Source organism: Dendrobates tinctorius, unplaced genomic scaffold, assembly GCF_039654945.1.
Source record: "Dendrobates tinctorius isolate UK_male_01 unplaced genomic scaffold, ASM3965494v1 ptg000007l, whole genome shotgun sequence".
Lineage (NCBI taxonomy): Eukaryota > Metazoa > Chordata > Amphibia > Anura > Dendrobatidae > Dendrobates > Dendrobates tinctorius.
This window is the reverse complement of record NW_027361675.1, coordinates 43215473-43236235: the sequence shown is the minus strand read 5'-3', so window position 1 is coordinate 43236235 and position 20763 is coordinate 43215473. Positions and strand designations below refer to the sequence as shown.

The following is a 20763-nucleotide window of genomic DNA, read 5'->3' as shown; positions in this document are numbered from 1 at the left end:
CATTCTGCCCCCAGCATCCAGCATTCTGCCTCCAGCATTCTGCCCCCAGCGTCCAGCATTCTGCCCCCAGCATCCAGCATTCTGCCCCCAGCATCCAGCATTCTGCCCCCAGCGTCCAGCATTCTGCCCCCAGCGTCCAGCATTCTGCCCCCAGCATTCTGCCCCAGCGTCCAGCATTCTGCCCCAGGCCCCCTGGATAGCCGCTCTCAAAAAAAAAAAAAAAAAAAAAAAAATTCTTCTTACCTTGTTATCTGGCTGTGCTCCAGCGGCGAGGCTCCCTCCCTCTCCTAGTCCCACGTGGCACACTGACTGAATGAGGAAGTGGAGGAGCAGAGCAGTGTGTGACGTCAGGTGAGGGCGGAGCTGTGGCTGGACCATTGTGCAGGGGGGGATTTCGGCGCTGGCTGGACCATGGTGCGGGGGGGGGGGCCTGCCCGAGGGGCCCGGGGGGCCCGGCAGGCGCTGAGTCTGAATTTAAAATAAAGCTGCAGAAGCCTGTATAAAATGTAGGGGGGCCCCAGCGCGGATCGGGCTGCCAGCATGGTCGGGCCCCCCCAATCACCGGGCCCCATACACATGTAAGGCCTGTCATGCCCTGATGGCGGCCCTGATCAGCTGTACGGCGCTGCAGCTGCATGTGTCGCGGCTGTGTGACAAAACAGGCTATCCATGCATGTGTTGTGACTGTCACACAGCTGCGACACCTGCAGCACTGAACAACTGATTATCGGGAGCGCTCCAGTTATCCAGTTCCGGATGCAGCTTCTTCAGTAAGCACAATAGCATGCCAAATAACGAGGGACCTGAATAAATTCGCTCATCTCTAGTCATGACGACAACGGAGTCACCAGAGCTAGCAAGCTTGCTACATCATGGTGTAAATCTTGTATGTCAGCGCAGCATTGACAATTTATAAAACATAGCAATGCTCATGCATTGCTCCGCTTTATAAGTGATCAGAGAGAAGTGAAAGTCCCATAGAAGGACTAAAGAAAAAAAAATAAAATAAATAAATGATTACAAGTAATAAAAAAAATATTGTACCCATAAATGAATATTTTTATGAATAAAAAACCCAAGCAAAAAAAAAAGTACGTTTGGTATCGCCGTGCCCGGAATGACCCGACCTATAAAATTGTCCCACTAGTCAACTCCTTCAGTGAACACCGTAAAAAATAAAACGAGGCAAAAAAAATATTATACTTTATCATTATACCGCTGAACAACAAGTGGAATAAAATGCGATCAAAAAGACAAATGTAAACAAAAATGGTACCGCTACAAAAGTCATCTTGTCCAGTAAAGAAAAAAAAAAACACCATATAGCTCCATCAGCGTAAAAAAAAAGTTACAGTTCTGAGAATAAAGTGATGTAAAAATTATTTCTATGAAAAAAAAACCGCTGTAAATACAATAATTGCACCCCAAGATGAATTCATTGGGGGGTATAGTTTGGAAAACGATGTCACTTATGGAGAGTTTCTGCTGTTTTGGCACTTCAGGAGATCTGCCATTGTGACATGGCACCCTCAAATCAGAAGGGAAGAAGTGCCATACTGAAGTTCAGATTTTTCTGGACGCTCTGAGCTTTGCACTGTACCTCAAAAGTAGTTTTCGACCACAATACGCGTAATTTGACCACTGGGTATCTGTGTACTCAAGAGAAATTGCACAAAAAATTTGGGCGTCCATTTTCTCCTGCTATCCTTGCGAAAAAGAGAACATTTGGGGCCAAAACATTTTTGTGGGAAAAATATATATTTTTTTCATTTTTACAGATCGACATTGTACAACTCTGTGAAGCACCTGTGGGTTCGAGGTGCTCACTAGTGATAAGCGAACGTGCTCTGATAACGTGTTCCCCGAGGATCTTGGGTGTGCTCAAATAATATGTTCATGTCACTGCTGTTAAACAGCCTCAGCACATGCAGGGATTGCCTGTTTGTTAGCCAATCCCTGCATGTGTTACGGATGTCGGACAGCCGTGAGACATGCAGACGCGGGAACAATGTCAATTACATAAATGTCCTGATTATGAAAACAGGCTTGGGGGGTGAAGCTCAGCCTAAGCCTTCTAGGAAAACCCACAAAGCGCTATTATAGAAGTGCCTATTTGAGGGTATTTGTAAAAACTTTCAAATTTACCAGGGCAAGCCTGCAAAAAAAAAAAAAAACATTTGGTGCTAAATAAAATTCAATGGTATTTAAATTAATCCCATGCACATAGCAGATAACCTTGACTTTTGGGGCAGGCTACAGAAATCCTAGAGCATAATTCATCAATTCCACTATGCTTTGTACTTGTTTTTTGGGCATTGAACATTGTGTTAATTCTGCACTACTGTGCAAGGAAATTTCTTATTTCTGATTTTTGCTATGGGGGTTTGGTCATTTGTAATGTTCACCACTGGTGTCACCATTATGCATGGGATGCATCGAGTATAGCAGGTTTGCTCAATCCTTATATCCTATATAATAAAGTTAGAATTTTAAGGATAGGAGCATAAGATAGGGGAGAACTTAGTGGATACTCAGGGTCCGATCGGTGAACACACCGATTCTGAGAACTGGGCCCAACAGAGCCCTGTCAAGAGGAACAATACACTCCATTAATTTTATAATCAGACTGCTGGAGATAGCAGACCGCTGTACTCTGATAAATAAGCTAACCCCTATCCTATGGACTGGGATAAATACCATACTTAATGGCACATCTGTGCCATTAAGATGAGAGTCTGACTCGAAAAAGACACAATCGACAAGGTATTAAAGAACTTGTTCAGAAAGATTATTTTTTCCCCTCCATAAAATTTTTATTAAGTAATTCATAAGTATATATATATATATATATATATATATATATATATTTTTATTATAAAAAGCTGTTGGTAAAGAAGCAACTTACTTCTTATGTGCTGCTGTTAAAATTGATATAGTTAGCTTTAACAATAAACATAAATTTTTGCAAATTTGTATACAGACTTTCAATACAAAATAACTAAATATTTTCAGTGAATCAAAGAAAATAGCAAGCCAATGGCGTACAAGCCAAACAAGTTTTCAAGTTCTGGCTTGGGCTCTGAAGGGTTTCAAAAAGCCAGCTATCACTTACCCAGTCAAGACTGAATTTTATCATATTTGCCAAGTACCTTGTATAAATATCAACAAAATCCATGCTAATATTGCATCTGAATTGCCTCAATCTTAGTAAAAAAAAAAAAAAAATCTGCATTCTTCCTTTCATATATGCAATGACTACTGAATGATGTAACATATGTATGCAGGGAAACATATGGTGGAACATTTAAGATGGCTGGACCCTGTCCAGCAGGGTTGGCTCTATGACTTCACATGCCAGTCTTGTACATTTTTTTGTAAACTTTTTTTTAATATGTATTGCTTTACAAAAAATATAATGCTAACTTAAACCAAATCTTTAAGGCATCATTTACATGAACTGAATGAACACCTCCTGTGAAGGCAGCCAGAGAGTCATTTATATATTTAAGCAATCTTCTGATACCCCTTGAGCAGCAAGCTCGGCAATAACATTGTCCAGGTAGTTTGGGTCCGGGTAACCGTGTCCGGTTATGTTAGAGTTCATTTCTGTCTTGTGATGGATTTCATTCCAAACTACAGTGTCCGATTCACCAGTCGTGCTGGAAACACCAATCGTGAAAATCAGCCTCCTGGTCCAAGCCAGCTTTAAGAGCTCCAGTACCTAATGGAAAAGGAATACATTCCCAAATAAGGAGAGATATTCTTCATATTCTACACATGCATCATTCAATTAATTAGTGCTTGTAGCCAACCCATGTGGCTAAGTTTTTGCTGTTGTATAAAAGGCATATATATATATATATATATATATATATATATATATATATATATATATATATCACAGGGGTATTAAATTAAGTCACATTTACTAAAGAAAAAAAAAAAAAAAAAAAAAGAGGCCATGAGATCTACACCATCAAATTCTCATTTCGTTCCACTTATTACCACCACATTGTAGTTTTATTCTGTATCAATTTGTTCTTAAATTCCATCTCTAAAAATGTGGCTATACACCTTAAGGCTATGTCCAATCCGCAGCAAATAGTGAAGTATTCCGGCCCGTGGAAACATACCCGAAGACAGCTGTCAGCAACACACTTGGCCAACAGCAATTTCTCCCAACCCCCTAAACACATGCACGCTTTCCCCAAGCAGGTTTTCTCAAGTGGGAGAGTGGAGATGTTGTCAGAGACTTGAGACAAAGTTGGGTCACAACAACATTAGACAGTTGGCTAAACCTGCCAAAATCAGTGGGTCAGGCCAAAGTTAAAGGGAACCTGTCAACGGATTTGTGTGTCATAAACCACAACACATCTATGTTAGACAATGGTAATTCAGATTACAACTAAACCTTCTATGGCATCTTTGCCTGCCTGCCACCATCAGAAACGAGTGATGTCTCTTCAAGAAACAGTGAAGTGACCTGCCTCCCGAATCCGAAAACTTGTACAGGCACCACCACACCTTACTCCGGTTGTCTTCTCAGAAGAAGCCGTGTATCCACGTATACATCGTCCTAATGCAGTCTCTTACAAAGCGAGCCATGACTCCAGGAGGTAACTGTGTAAGCATCACTGCGAATGAGTCTGAGTGAGATTTTGGAATGGGGAGCAATGTCACTCGGGTAGGAGTGACCTGACAGGGAGATTCCTATGTTGGCGGGTGGGAAAAAAATGGAAAGAGGACAGAGAACTGTAAGTGAAAGACCAAGTTCCCTGCACTTGTGCCTCAACTACATAACAACTGGATAAGGGATAGCTTTGGAACGGAAGGATTACAATGGCGACCCACGATCACGTACATGCGTGCCGATGAGCATGTAGAATGATGAAGCCCTCATGCTTGCGTGTTGCTAAAGCAGCTGTCAGAGTTTGACACCTTTGATAATTAGAGCCAGGTCCTGGCAGTGACAGACATCCACTGCCTGCAGAGCATGGGTTGAGCTCACCCCATGAGCTCGCTCCATATGCTTGCATCAGACTTCCACCGTACATGTATGGCGCAGCTAGTGAAGGGGTTAAAAGCAGACCTAATGATAACTAAAAAATGAAACCGATTAAATATTAATCTTTATTTAGAAATGGAAGGGATGATTATCTTTTCTATTTTTTCCATATTCCCTCTCAAGCATAAATGTATGCAATATTTACAATGGTCCTTTAGATGGCATTGTGCCATTATTGTATTTATGAGGCTGTGTAAAACATGTAGCCAACGGGTCAGTATGTCAAATGTATTTATTGTACCAATATTATTGTGTGTTTAGATCTAGCAGAAGTTTTGTGAATGACCAAAGTGCCGGAATAAAATCAACAGACACGCAGAAGTGGTTTAGAGCTTACCAATCTTCCTTTGGCATTGTCTGGCAGATAGCAGTGACGAGGGAATCCTCTTGCTGTATACGGTTTTCCTGGGTTAGGATGTTCAGGCCCCTGGAGGGAAATCAGATTTTTTTAGTATAATATACACATGCATGAATATTGAAGTCACAGCACCAAGCAAAAAAAACCAAGTGGAATCATGGAAAAAACAACACCGATAAATGTTAAAGAGAAAATGCCATGAAAAATGACCCTCTCTTTTATATTAATTGTAATTAAAAATCATAAAGATAAAAGGCTGTTATTAATATCATGAGAAATGAAATGCTAATACGACGTTCAGTAAAAAGTAGCTGCCATTTCCTGCCATACCTAGTGGCACTATGACACTCCACAGCACAGAAGTGATGGATCTGCTCTGAGCAGAGTGGTCTAACTATTCAAATACCATGCTCAGTGTTGTGTAGTCAGTGTGTACTGATCCCAGGGACATACTGCTGCTTTTTTAACCCTTTAGTGACAGAGCCAATTTGGTAGTTAATGACCGGGCCAAGTTTAACAATTCTGACCACTGTCACTTTATAAGGTTATAACTCTGGAACACTTCAATGGATCTTGTTGATTCTGAGAAGGTTTTCTCGTGACATGTTGTACTTCATGTTAGTGGTAAAATTTCTTTCATATGACTTGCGTTTATTTAAGAAAAAACGAAAATTTGGCAAACATTTAGAAAAGTTTGCAATTTTCAAACCTTTAATTTTTATGCCCTTAAATCAGAGTCATATCGCATAAAATAGTTAATAAGTAACATTTCCCACATGTCTACTTTGCATCAGTACAATTTTGAATACAATTTTTTTTTGCTAGGACGTTATAAGGGTTAAAAGTTGACCAGCAACTTCTCATTTTTTCCAACAGAATTTACAAAACTACAAAACCATTTTTTTAGGGACCACCTCTCATAAGAGCAGAATACCCCCCCTCAAACGACCCCATTTAGGAAATGATACCCCTTGGGGAATTTATCTACATTTGTAGTGATGATTTTGACTCAAAGGATGTTTTCCAGAAACAAGCAGCAGTGGATATTGCTGAGTGAAAATTGCAAAATCTGCTATTGTAGTGCCCAGTACATTATTCCCAGCTCATGCTTCTGGAGGCATGCACCCGTAAATTAGGCGGGATGTCATCGCTACAGAAATGTCAAACATGTGGACACAATGTGGTTTAGGCACAACTCTGGGGCTTAGAAGGGAGGGGGACATTTGGGTTTAGGATACCAGAATTCCCTGGATTTCTTTTGAGGGATGAGAAGTCATAGTGCTTTTTCAGAGCCTCCATACTACCAGTAACAAGAAAGCCCCCTGTATTTCCATTGACAGATGTCGGATCATAGTGGGGACTTACTTTTTCTATGGATTGAGTTGAAGCTTTTATGCGGAACATTTTATATAATGTTTGGGATCACATTTTTCCTGTGCTATACACTGAGCACATATCAGAGTATCCTGTTATGAATGAGTCACCGGAGGAGGAAAAAACAAAAAAACACAAGCCAAGTCCAGACAACAGGAGAGGTTGGTAGCTAGCGGATTGCAGACCCCTGATCCTATTCACCACAACTAACAGTAGCTGTGGTGGGTTCCTACGGTGCCCTAGACCCCTCGTCACAGCTGGAGAGCTAAATAAGTCTCAAGAAAGAAAGGGGAAATCTAAACTGCCCCAGAGCAGACCCCAAAGCAATAGACAGCCCCCAACATGTATTGTCGGTGAAAAACAGATGAAAACACAAACAGACAGAAAGACAGGCTGAGCAAACGATGGGGCCCAACTAACTAGATAGGAAAGGACAGAAAAGATGCTGGCTGCAATCCGCAAAAAAATCCCTGCCAAAAACAATGTCGAACACGTCTGATAGAAAAGGCCCTGAAGTCACTAGACTTCAAAATCACTATATCAGCACTCAGGTATATTCTGAAGACAGAGCAAAGAGATCAACTGATCAGAGACAAAAATGGAGTTCAGCCCGTCCCAACCAGGGCAGGCTGAACACAAACACTAAGTAAACAGACAAAATCTCATGGAAAAATAGCAGAGCAAAAACTTAGCTTTTAGTAGACAGGAACTAAACTGGATGCCAGAGCTCAGAGCAGAAAGGATCACCAGCAACCCTGCAAGGGCGTCGGCTGCCTTATATCCACTCAGAAATTCCGGATGTCCAATCACACTCCACCTGTTCAGATGACAGGTTCTTCCCATCCAGATCAATTTCACTACCTCCTTTCACCAGCAAAGGGAGTTCATCAGACATCAGAGGTGAAGGAGAAAATGAACTCATAACAGCATCCATTTAAATCTCCAGGTGACAGGATACAGATGAAACCCCCAAGGGATTCATTCACTATAATGAGCCAGAAGAGTTACTCTGGGACTTCGTCTGGCCTCTGTTTAGCGGTGTCCTTTTTAGAGGCACATACAATAAAGGCTGTCATGAGCCAGAGTAGGGTAATAACACTAAATAACAATTTGCCAAAAGGCAAGTAAACCCTAACTAAAGACCTAAAAGATTTATTAACTTTATTAAACTACTCAAGGAAAACTTTAAAACTAGCACTGGACAGTGTGGTATAGGGGACACTAATATATCAATGTTTAATTGTAAATTGAACCGACCTCCTATAGGATACTCATAGTCCCATTATTGTAGTCAATAGTCAGAGGTGCACAAAACTGTGGCCAACCATGCTTTTATGCACGCCTAAAAAGACTGACACTAACGGATTATAGGCCAGACGTCCATCTGCCTCATTATTGGGAATCTTCTGCTGGGGGTTCCGTCTGAATCACAAATATCAGAGATTTACACGGAAACCATGGTGTAAGGGCTCAGCATAGAGCGCAGGATAAATATGAGCCTTACTGTGATCTTTGTGAGGCAGAATAAAATCAGAAGTATGGTAAGAATTGGTTTTACATATTTTTTATGCCGTTCCTCATGCAGTATAAGTGATTAGACGACTCTATTCTTCGGGTCGGCGCGATTACAGCGATACAAGATTTATATAGGATTTTTAGGTTTGGCTGCTGTCACACACTAAAAGACAGTTAACTGCACATCGTCATATTTTGAGAGCTATAATTTTTTCATATTTCTACGACAGTCATGTGGGGGCTTGTTTTTAGTAGGAAGAGTTGACGTTTTTATTGCTACCATTTTCGGGAACATTACACTTATTGATCGCTTTTTATTCCGATTTTTGGAAGGCAGCATGAACAAAAACCAGTAATTCTGAATTTTTTAAAAAAAAATGCCATTCCATGTGTGGTAAAATTTATAAGACAGCTTTATTATTCGGGTCAGTACGATCACCGATACCACTCTTATATCGTGACAGTTTTAAAGGTTTGGGTGCTCTGGACGCAGAAATACCAATTGTGTATTTATTTTTACATAAAAACACTTATTTATGGGGACAATTTTTTTTATTATTTCATGATTTTTTTTATTTTTACAATTTTTTTTTTTTTCACTTTTTCTTTTAGCACTCTGATCGCTGATATAATGCATTGCAATTAGTGATGAGTATGCTCATTGCTCGGGTTTCTCCGAGCATGCTTGGGTGTCTCCGAGTATTTGGAAGTGCTCGGAGATTTAGTTTGTCTCCACAGCTGCATGATTTGCAGCTACTTGACAGCCTGAATACATGTGGGGATTGGCTGTTTGTTAGTGAATTCCCACATGTATTCAGGCTGTCAAGTACTCGCAAATCATGAAGACAAAGACATTTGAACATCCAATTCAGCCTATATTCTGTCAGAATAAATCCCCAGATCTACATCTGTCTAAAGAACCTAATAGCTGTAAGATACAATATTGTTACGTTCCAGGAAGACATCCAGGCCTCTCTTAAACCCCTCAACTGAGTTCGTCACCACCTCTCCTCAGGCAAGGAATTCCAGATTCTCACTGCAAAACACTAAAGAATCCTCTTCTATGTTGGTGGAAAAACCTTCTCGCCTCCAGACGCAGAGAATGCCCCCTTGAGACGGTCAACTTCCTTGGTATAAACATATCCTCGCCGAGATATTTGTATTGTCCCCTTATATACTTAACATGGTTATTAGATTGCCCCTCAGTCATCTTTTTTCTAGACTAAATAATCCTAATTTTGCTAATCTCTCTGGGTATTGTAGTTCCCCCATCCCCTTTATTAATTTTGCTGCCCTCCTTTGTACTCGCTCTAGTTCCATTATATCCTTCCTGAGCACCGACGCCCAAAACTGTACACAATACTCCATGTGCGGAATAACCAGGGATTTGCACAGAGGCAGTATAGTGCTCTCATCATGTGTATCCAGACCTCTTTTAATGCACCCCATGATCCTGTTTGCCTTGGCAGCCACTGCCTGGCACTGGCTGCTCCAGGTAAGTTTATCATTAACTAGGATCCTCAAGTCCTTCTCCATGTCAGATTTACCCAGTGGTTTACCGTTCAGTGTGTAATGGTGATATTCATTCCTTCTTCTCATGTGTATAACCTTACATTTATCATTGCTAAACTGCATCTGCCACCCTTCGGCCCAAGTTTCCAACTTATCCAGATCCATCTGTAATAGAATACAATCTTCTCTTGTATTGACTGCTTTACATAGTTTTGTATCATCTGCAAATATCAATATTTTACTGTGTAAACCTTCTACCAGATCGTTAATAAATAGTGTTGAGCATTCCGATACTGCAAATATCGGGTATCGGCCGATATTCGCTGTATCGGAATTCCGATACCGAGTACCGATATTTTTTCAATATCAGAATCGGAAGTTCCCATAATGCAATGAGCCACTGTTGTGGCTCTGATTGGCTGCCGAAATTACGTCATCGTGATGCGCGGTCTGTGCGCATCATGATGCGCCGTCAGTTCGGGCCTATCGGGGGGTCTGTACCGGCATGCCGGGGGTCTGTGCGGACTGCCCGGGGGTCTGTGCGGACTGCCGGGGGTCTGTGCGGACTGCCGGGGGTCTGTGCGGACTGCCGGGGGTCTGTGCGGACTGCCGGGGGTCTGTGCGGACTGCCGGGGGTCTGTGCGGACTGCCGGGGGTCTGTGCGGACTGCCGGGGGTCTGTGCGGACTGCCGGGGGTCTGTGCGGACTGCCGGGGGTCTGTGCAGGCTGCGGGGGTCTGTACTGGCCTGCCGGGGGGCTGTGCCGGCCTGCGCCAACTGTCCGGGGGTCTGTGCCGGCCTGCCGGGGGTCTGTACCGACGGTCCTGGGGGTCTGTGCCGGCCTGCCGGGGGGCTGTGCCGACTGCCCGGGGGTCTGTACCGGCCTGCCGGTGGTCTGTGCCGACTGTCCGGGGGTCTGTGCAGCCTTCGTCCGATGGGACTACAAGTCCCATCCGGCTATGCCTGCTACCATGACGGTGATTGACACATTAGCCAATGATGGGACAGTAGTAGTCCCATCATCCGGCTAATGTGTTGAATGTAAAAAAAAAACAAAAAAAACATACTACATGCTACATACATACTACATATAAACTACATGCAAGCAACATACATACTACATGCATGCAACATGCATACCACATGCATGCAACATACATACTACATATATACCACATGCATGCAACATGCATACTACATATATACTACATATATACTACATGCAACATACATATATACTACATGCATACTACATATATACCACATGCACGCAACATACATATATGCAACATATATACATGCATGCAACATGCATACTACATATATACCACATATATACTACATGCATGCAACATACATACTACATATATACCACATGCACGCAACATACATATATACAACATATATACATGCATGCAACATGCATACTACATATATACCACATATATACCACATGCATGCAACATACATACAACATATATACTACATGCATACTACATATATACTACATGCAACATGCATACTACATATATACTACATGCATGATACATGCTACATATATACCACATGCATGCAGCATGCATACTACATATATACCACGTATATACTACATGCATGCAACATATATATACACAACATATATACTACATGCATGCAACATACATATATACTACACACAACATACATACTACATATATACAACATATATACTACATGCAACATACATACTACATATATACTACATGCATGCAACATACATACTACATGCATACTACATATACTACATGCATGCAACATGCATACTACATATATACTACATGCAACATGCATACTACATATATACTACATGCATGCAACATACATACTACATATATACTACATGCATCATACATACTACATATATACTACATGCATGCAACATACATACTACATATATACTACATGCATGCAACATACATACTACATATATACCACATGCATGCAACATGCATACTACATATATACCACATATATACTACATGCATACTACATATATACCACATGCATACTACATATATACCACATGCATACTACATATATACCACATGCATGCAACATATATACTACATGCATGCAACATATATACTACATGTATGCAAGATATATACTACATGCATGCAACATATATACTACATGCATGCAACATATATACTACATGCATGCAACATATATACTACATGCATGCAACATACATATATACTACACGCAACATACATACTACATATATACTACATGCAACATACATACTACATATATACTACATGCATGCAACATACATACAACATACATACTACATATATACTACATGCATGCAACATACATACATACTACATGCATACTACATGCATGCAACATACATATATACTACACGCAACATACATACTACATATATACTACATGCAACATACATACTACATATATACTACATGCATGCAACATACATACTACATATATACTACATGCATGCAACATACATACTACATATATACTACATGCATGCAACATACATACTACATATATACTACATGCATGCAACATACATACTACATGCATGCAACATACATACTACATATATACTACATGCATGCAACATACATACTACATGCATACTACATGCATGCAACATACATATATACCACATGCATGCAACATACATATATACAACATATATACTACATGCAACATGCATACTACATATATACTACATGCATGCAACATACATATATACTACATATATACTACATGCAACATACATACTACATATATACTACATGCATACTACATATATATTACATGCATGCAACATATATACATACTACATATATACCACATGCATGCAACATGCATACTACATATATACTACATGCATGCAACATACATATATACTACATACAATACATTCATACAATACATATAGACATACAGTACATATAACATAGAGTACATACTCACCATCACTTGTCACTTTGTTCCCCGAAGCCATTGTCATCTGTGGAATAAATATTAAAATAACAAACCACCAATATACTTACCCCTGATCCGCAGAAGTCCACGAGTGTCCCACGATGATCTTGCGTGGAGAACAGCAGCATCAGCTGATGCTACCGTTCTCTACGGGCTCCAGGAATCCAATGACGGGAGGTAGGTATCCTTCCGCACTATATTCCTCCGCCACTGTAAAAAAAAGTCCCTAGTCTCACTTTATGGCAAAAGCTGCGTGGGAAATTTCTCACACAGCAATGCCATAAAGTGAGACTAGGGACTTTTTTTTTTACAGTGGCGGAGGAATACAGTGCGGAAGGATACCTACCTCCCGTCATTGGATTCCTGGAGCCCGTAGAGAACGGTAGCATCAGCTGATGCTGCTGTTCTCCACGCAAGATCGCCGCGGGACACTCGTGGACTTCTGCGGATCAGGGGTAAGTATATTGGTGGTTTGCTATTTTAATATTTATTCCACATATGACAATGGCTTCGGGGAACAAAGTGACAAGTGATGGTGAGTATGTACTCTATGTTATATGTACTGTATGTCTATGTATGTAGCATATATGTATGTTGCATGCATGTAGTATATATGTGGTATATATGTAGTATGCATGTTGCATGCATGCAGTATATATGTAGTATGTATGTTGCATGCATGTAGTATGCATGTGGTATATATGTAGTATGCATGTGGTATATATGTAGTATGCATGTGGTATATATGTAGTATGCATGTGGTATATATGTAGTATGCATGTTGCATGCATGTGATATATATGTATGTATGTTGCATGCATGTAGTATATATGTAGTATGCATGTTGCATGTAGTATATATGTAGTATATATGTATGTTGCATGCATGTAGTATATATGTGGTATATTTGTAGTATGCATGATGCATGCATGTAGTATATATGTTGTATGTATGTTGCATGCATGTAGTATATATGTGGTATATATGTAGTATGCATGTTGCATGCATATGGTATATATGTAGTATGTATGTTGCATGCATGTAGTATATATGTATGCATGTTGCATGCATGTAGTATATATGTAGCATGTATATATGTTGCATGCATGTAGTATGTATATATATATATATATATATATATATATATATATATATTTATATTATGTAGCATGTATTTTTTTTTTTTTACATTCAACACATTAGCCGGATGATGGGACTACTACTGTCCCATCATTGGCTAATGTGTCAATCACAGTCATGGTAGCAGGCATCGCCCGATGGGACTTGCAGTCCCATCGGACGATGTCTGCACAGACCCCCGCAGCCTGCACAGACCCCCGGGCAGTTGGTACAGACCACCGGCAGGCCGGCACAGCCCCCCAGACAGTCGGCACAGACCCCCGGGCAGTCGGCACAGACCCCCGGAAGGTCCGTACAAACCCCAGAGAGGCTGTACAAGGACAGAAAAGGGTTTTTCTTATTCCGATACCGGAAGTCCCATAGACTTGAATGGGACTTCCGGTATCGGAATCAGCGATACCCGATATTTTTTCGTATCGGGCCGATACCATCCGATCCGATATTTTAGGGTATCGGATGGTATCGCTCAACACTATTAATAAATATGTTGAAGAGAATAGGTCCCAACACTGACCCTTGCGGTACCCCACTGGTCTCAGCGACCCAGATAGAGGATATACCATTTATAATCACCCTCTGCTTTCTATCACTAAGCCAGTTACTTACCCATTTACACACATTTTCCCCCAGAACCAGCATTCTTATTTTGCGTAACAACCTCGTGTGGCACGGTATCAAACGCTTTGGAAAAAATCAAGATGTACCACGTCCAATGACTCACCTTGGTCCAGTCTATAGCTTATCTCTTCATAAAAACTGAATAGATTGGTTTGAACAGTTATTCTCACTGAGATAATCCAGAATAACATCTCTCAGAAACCCTTCAAATATTTTACCAACAATAGAGGTTAGACTTACTGACCTATAATTTCCAGGTTCCCTTTAGAGCCCTTATTGAATATTGGTACCACATTTGCTATGTGCCAGTCCTGTGGAACAGACCCCGTCGCTGTAGTCACTAAATATAAGAAATAATGGTTTGTCTATTATGGTACTTAGTTCTCTTAGTACTCGTGGGTGTATGCCATCCGGACCCGGAGATTTATCTATTTTAATCTTATTTATCTGATTGCACCCCTCTTCTTGGGTTAGATTGGTGACCAATATAGGGTTTTCTTTGTCTCTCGGCATTTCACCTATGTGACATGGCAGTTGCAATCTATTCCAGCCAAAACTGTGCTCCAGAAATCAATTGGCGCTCCTTCCATCCTAAGCCCTGCCGTGCGCCCAAACAGTAGTTTTCCCCCACATATGGGCTATCTGCATACTCAGGAGACATTGCATAACAAATTTTGGGGGTTTATTTTCTACTAAAATTTGGTGCCAAAGCAATATTTGTGGAAAAAAGTAAAATTTTCATTTCCAAATTGCTTTAATTAAATATGGTTTTGAGCACTTTGAGGGGTGTAGTTTTAAAATGGTGTCACATTTGGGTATTTTCTGTCAAACCTCCACAAAATCACTTCAGATGGGATGTGGTCCCTAAAAAAATTGGTTTTGTAAATTTTGTTGGAAAAATGAGAACTTGCTGATATATATTTTTTTTGTTAAAAGCTTATTTAACCCCTTCCTGACATCCGACGTACTATCCCGTCCATGGGACCCGGGCCCCTATGCCCATGGACGGGATAGTACGTCTACAGCGATCAGCGGCGCCCACGTGGTGAGCGCCGCTGATCGCGGCCGGGTGTCAGCTGATTATCACAGCTGACACCCGGCACTATGTGTCAGGGGCGGTCACGGACCGCCCCCAACACGTTAACCCCTTGCACACCGCGATCAAACATGATCGCGGTGTATCGGGAGTTAAAGGGAAGCATCGGCAGGGAGGGGGCTCCCTCCGTGCTTCCCTGAGCCCCCCACGGCAGCGCAATGTGCAGCGCTGCTGCGGGGGGCTCCTTTCCTCCAGGCCCCCGAATCCAAGATGGCAACGGGGGCCTTCGGGGGCCTGGAGGAAGCTGGCTTCCTCAGTGCCTGCAAAGCGCAGGCAAGAGGAAGTCTTCTTCAATGCCTGTGACAGATTGCTGATCTGTCACAGTGATCTGTGATGTGACAGATCAGCGATCTGTCACAGGACAGTGATGTCCCACCTGGGACTATGTAATAAGGAAAAAAAAAAAAAAAAAAAAAAAAAGTAAAAATAATTTTAAAAAAATCGCCAAATAAATTAGTAAAAAAAAAAAAAAAAAAAAAAAAAAAAAAAAAATATTCCCCAATAAATTCATTTTTTGAAAATAAAAAAAAACCAAAACAATAAAAGTACACATATTAGGTATCGCTGCGTCCGTAACGACCCACCCTATAAAAGTGTCCCATTAGTTAACCCCTTTAGCGAACCCCTTAAAAAATAAAAATAAAAAACGAAGCAAAAAATAATGATTTATTATCATACCGCCAAACAAAAAGTGTAATAACGCGCGATCAAAAAGACGCATATAAATATCCATGGTACCGCTGAAAATGTCATCTTGTCCCGCAAAAAACGAGCCGCCACACAGCATCATCAGCGAAAAAATAAAAAAGTTATAGCTCGCAGAATAAAGCGATGCAAAAATAATTATTTTTTATATAAAATAGTTTTCATTGCATAAAACCAACAAAACATAAAAAAACGACCTAAATGAGGTATCGCTGTAACCGTACTGACCCGAAGAATAAAACCGCTTTATCAATTTTACCGCACGCGGAACGGTGTAAACGCACTCCCCCAAAAGAAATTCATGAAACGCTGGTTTTTGTTCATTCTGCCAAAAATCGGAATAAAAAGCGATCAAAAAATGTCACGTGCCCGAAAATGGTACCAATAAAAACGTCAACTCGTCCCGCAAAAAATAAGACCTCACATGACTCGGTGGGTCAAAATACGGAAAAATTATAGCTCTCAATATGTGGTGATGCAAAAAGTATTAAGTTACGTACCGGTAACGGTATTTTTCGGAAGCCCATGACAGCACCACGAGAGAGGGGATTCGCCCTATAGGAACAGGAAACCTACAGATACAAAAGGGCGGCACCTCTCCCACGCATTAGTTGGATTACAGAGCTTGAGAGGCTACCATGGTTAGTACACAACATATGATATATACAACCTATCTACCCTATTTAACCGAATTATATCATACCCTCTCCCACATATGGTGATTCTAAGAACAATCTTCTAAAGGAGTGCACCCCTATACGTGAACAAGGGAGGGAACTAAGGGTGCTGTCATGGGCTTCCGAAAAATACCGTTACCGGTACGTAACTTAATACTTTATTCGGACTCCCATGACAGCACCACGAGAGAATTACAGAGATGTAAACTACCTTAGGGAGGGACTACAGCCTGCAGCACCCTTAGCCCGAAGGTGAGGTCTGAGGAGGCACCCATGTCTAACCGATAGTGGTTAAAAAAGGTGGAAGGAGATGACCAGGTGGCCGCCTTACATATTTGATCAATTGATAATCCAGATCTCTCCGCCCAGGATGACGCCATGGCCCGAGTGGAATGTGCCCTCAGATTCTGTGGAGCCGGACCGCCACCTGCTGTGTAGGCAAGAGAGATAGCCTCCCTAATCCACCTTGCTAATGTGCGTTTTGATACTCTGTATCCTTTCCTGGAACCTTGGAAGGATAGGAATAATGCGTTCTCCTTCTTCCAAGGATCCGTGGCTGCTAGATATGTCAGTAAGCATCTTCTAATATCTAACGTCTGGAGTTTCTGCTCTTTAGGGTTGGTTGGGTTAGGGAGGAAGGAAGGCAGAACTATCTCCTGTGTCCTGTGGAATTGTGTTGCTACCTTGGGAAGGTATGCTGGATCTGGCCTTAGGATCACTCTATCCTGTAAGAACTCTGTGTAAGGAGGCAATCTGGAGAGTGCCTGTATGTCGCTCACCCTACGTGCGGATGTTATTGCTACCAGGAATGCTGTTTTAAGGGATATAATCTTTAGTGAGGCAGAATCTAAAGGTTCAAACGGACTTTCTGTCATGGCTGTAAGGACTAAGTTTAAGTCCCACGGTACGCATCTATCTTTGTGTATAGGTCTCGATCTGGCCGCTGCTCTGATGAACCTTGCTACCCAATAATCTTTTGCAATATCAGCTGCAAACAGGGCCCCTAAGGCTGAAACTTGTACTTTTAGCGTGCTTGTGGAGAGACCCAATTCGAAACCTTTCTGGAGAAATTCCAGAATATGTTTCGTGGGAATTCCATCTCTGATGTCAAAGCGAAAGGTGGACAGGAAGCGTTTCCAGGTCCTAGCATAGATATTAGTGGTGGTTAATTTTCTGCTTCTTAGGAGGGTGTCAATTAAGTTCTTGGAGAACCCTCTATTTTTTAATAGTGACCTTTCAAATACCACGCCGTCAAATGAAGTCCCGCTACTTGTGGGTGGCTGACTGGCCCCTGGTGGAGGAGATCCGGAAGGTTCGGCAGTACCCAGGGATCGCCTACCGACATGGTCCTCAACCATGCGAACCAGGTCCTCCTGGGCCAAAAGGGGGCAATCAGTATGACTCTTGCCTGATCCTCTCTGATCTTCCTGACTACCAGAGGAAGAAGATTCAATGGTGGAAAGGCGTATGCCAGAGAAAAATCCCATCTTATCAGTAGGGCATCCACCGCCAGGGGATTTTCCCTGGGGTTCAGAGAGCAGAACAATCTTTCTTTTCTGTTTTTTCTGGTGGAAAAGAGGTCTACCTCTGGCTGGCCCCATCTGCGGACAATCTGGCGGTAAATATTTTTGTTCAAAGCCCATTCTACTTGTCTTAGAGCCTTGCGGCTTAAAAAGTCTGCTCTTACATTGTCCTTTCCGCTGATGTGGAGCGCGGTCAAAGATAGACAATTTCTCTCTGCTATCTGGAGGAGCCGTTCTGTTATCTGCATCAGAGCGCTGGAGCGGGTTCCACCTTGGTGGTTGACATATGCTACCGCTACCTGGTTGTCCGAGTGTATCCTCACATGATGGCCCTGCAGGTAGATAATGAGTTTCTTGACTGCCCGCTCTATCGCCAATAGTTCTCTCTGGTTGGATGAGATTTCAGAATTAGAATCCCACTGGCCCTGTACCACTATGTCCCCCATATGGGCTCCCCACCCGAAGGAACTTGCGTCTGTGGTTATAAAACGGGTTATCTGTGTTATCCAGGGCACCCCTGACGCTAGGTTCTCGCTCTCAAGCCACCATCTCAGTGATGCAACAGTAGAGGGGCTTAGATACATCCGACCCTGTAAGGAGCCTCCAAGGGCCCTGCTATTAATCAAGACGTCGTCTTGAAGGGTTCTAGTATGGAACTGTGCCCACCTTACTGCTGGGATGCATGAAGTTAGAGAACCTAACAGGGACATGGCCTGTCTGAGGGTCATAGATGGATTATCCATTGCCCGAAGAACCTGCTCCTGTATCTTTTGTATTTTATCTAGTGGTAGCAGGCACCGCTGAGTGTCTGAATTTAGTATCAACCCTAAAAATTTCTGTATTTTTAAGGGCTGGAGTCGGGATTTCTCGTAGTTTAAAATCCATCCCAGGTTTTCTAACCTGGATTTAGCTTTTTCTATCTGGGATTTACAATGACCCACTGATTTTCCTACAATCAAGAAATCGTCTAAATATGGAATGATTAAGATGTCCACCTCCCGTAAGTGAGCCATAACCTCGGCCACTAACTTTGTAAAAACCCTGGGTGCTGCTGAGAGACCAAAGGGAAGGGCTCTATACTGAAAATGACATACTGTGCCCTCTACTGAAACTGCCACCCTCAGGAACTGCTGGAAGTCTGTATGGATAGGTACATGATAGTACGCGTCTTTCAAATCTATGACTGCCATAAAACAACCTTTAAACAATATTTTTATTGTTGTATTAATGGACTCCATTTTGAATTTATGATTAATCAAAAACTCGTTAAGGGAACGAAGGTTTATAATCGTTCTGAATGTGTTATCAGGTTTCTGGATTAGAAACAGGGGAGAGTAAAACCCTCTTCCTCTTTCAGCCTCTGGGACCTCTACCAGAACATTTTTCTGACATAGGCTCAAGACTTCCGCTTCTAAAGCCGCTTGTTCGAGATGAGAAGATCTTAAGGGGGTCAGTTTAAAGGTGTCCCGCGGGATCTGGGAGAATTCCAACCTAAGCCCGGTGGATATTACCTTGCGCGCCCAGTCACTATTCGTAATCTGTGACCATGCCAGGAAGAAGGATGACAATCTACCCCCTACGGGAACCGCTAGTCATTGATTTGGTTTCTTTTGATCTCTCGACGAGCGTGTAAACATATAGCCCGTACCTCGTCTCCTTCTGTCTTCCCATCTGGGTCGATCTCTAACAGGCGAAGAGTTGCGCCTTCTTCCCTGGCCAAATCTCCTTCTACCAAATGGGCGACGGTGGGACGCTGATGAAAGGTTTGGGAACCTTTTCTTGTCATCCCCCGCCTTTTCAAGCAGCTCGTCTAAGACAGTTCCAAACAAGTATTCGCCCTCACATGGAATCGCACAGAGCTTTGCTCTGGACTGGATGTCTCCCTGCCAGCACTTTAGCCACAGGGCTCTGCGAGCTGCGTTAGAGAGACCTGCTGCTCTGGCGGCCATTCTCACCGCATCCGCTGAGGCATCTGCTAGGAAGGCTGCTCCCTCTTGGATGGTCGGTAGGGCCCCAAGAATTGTCTGTCTTGATGTACCCTGTTTTAGTTGTGACTCCAACTGGTCCAACCAGACCATCATGGACCTGGCCGTGCACGTTGAAGCCACTGCTGGTCTTAGGGACCCGGCCGCCATCTCCCAGGTGTTTTTCAGGAAAGTATCAGCTTTCCTGTCTAAG

General features: G+C 42.2%; 1 protein-coding gene across 3 annotated transcripts in view; it reads right to left on the bottom strand.

The window, feature by feature from the left end:
• Window positions 1-3360: 3360 nt before the first annotated feature.
• Window positions 3361-20763, bottom strand: part of DTX2 (deltex E3 ubiquitin ligase 2) — a 138230-nt gene continuing 120827 nt past the window's right edge. For all 3 annotated transcript variants that reach the window (XM_073573999.1, XM_073573990.1, XM_073574009.1), the window contains 2 exons: window positions 5403-5492; window positions 3361-3721 (listed from right to left, as the gene is read on the bottom strand). In XM_073573999.1, the coding sequence (XP_073430100.1) occupies window positions 3497-3721; window positions 5403-5492 (315 nt within the window). In that variant the 3' untranslated portion in view covers window positions 3361-3496. The remainder of the gene's footprint in view (window positions 3722-5402; window positions 5493-20763) is intronic.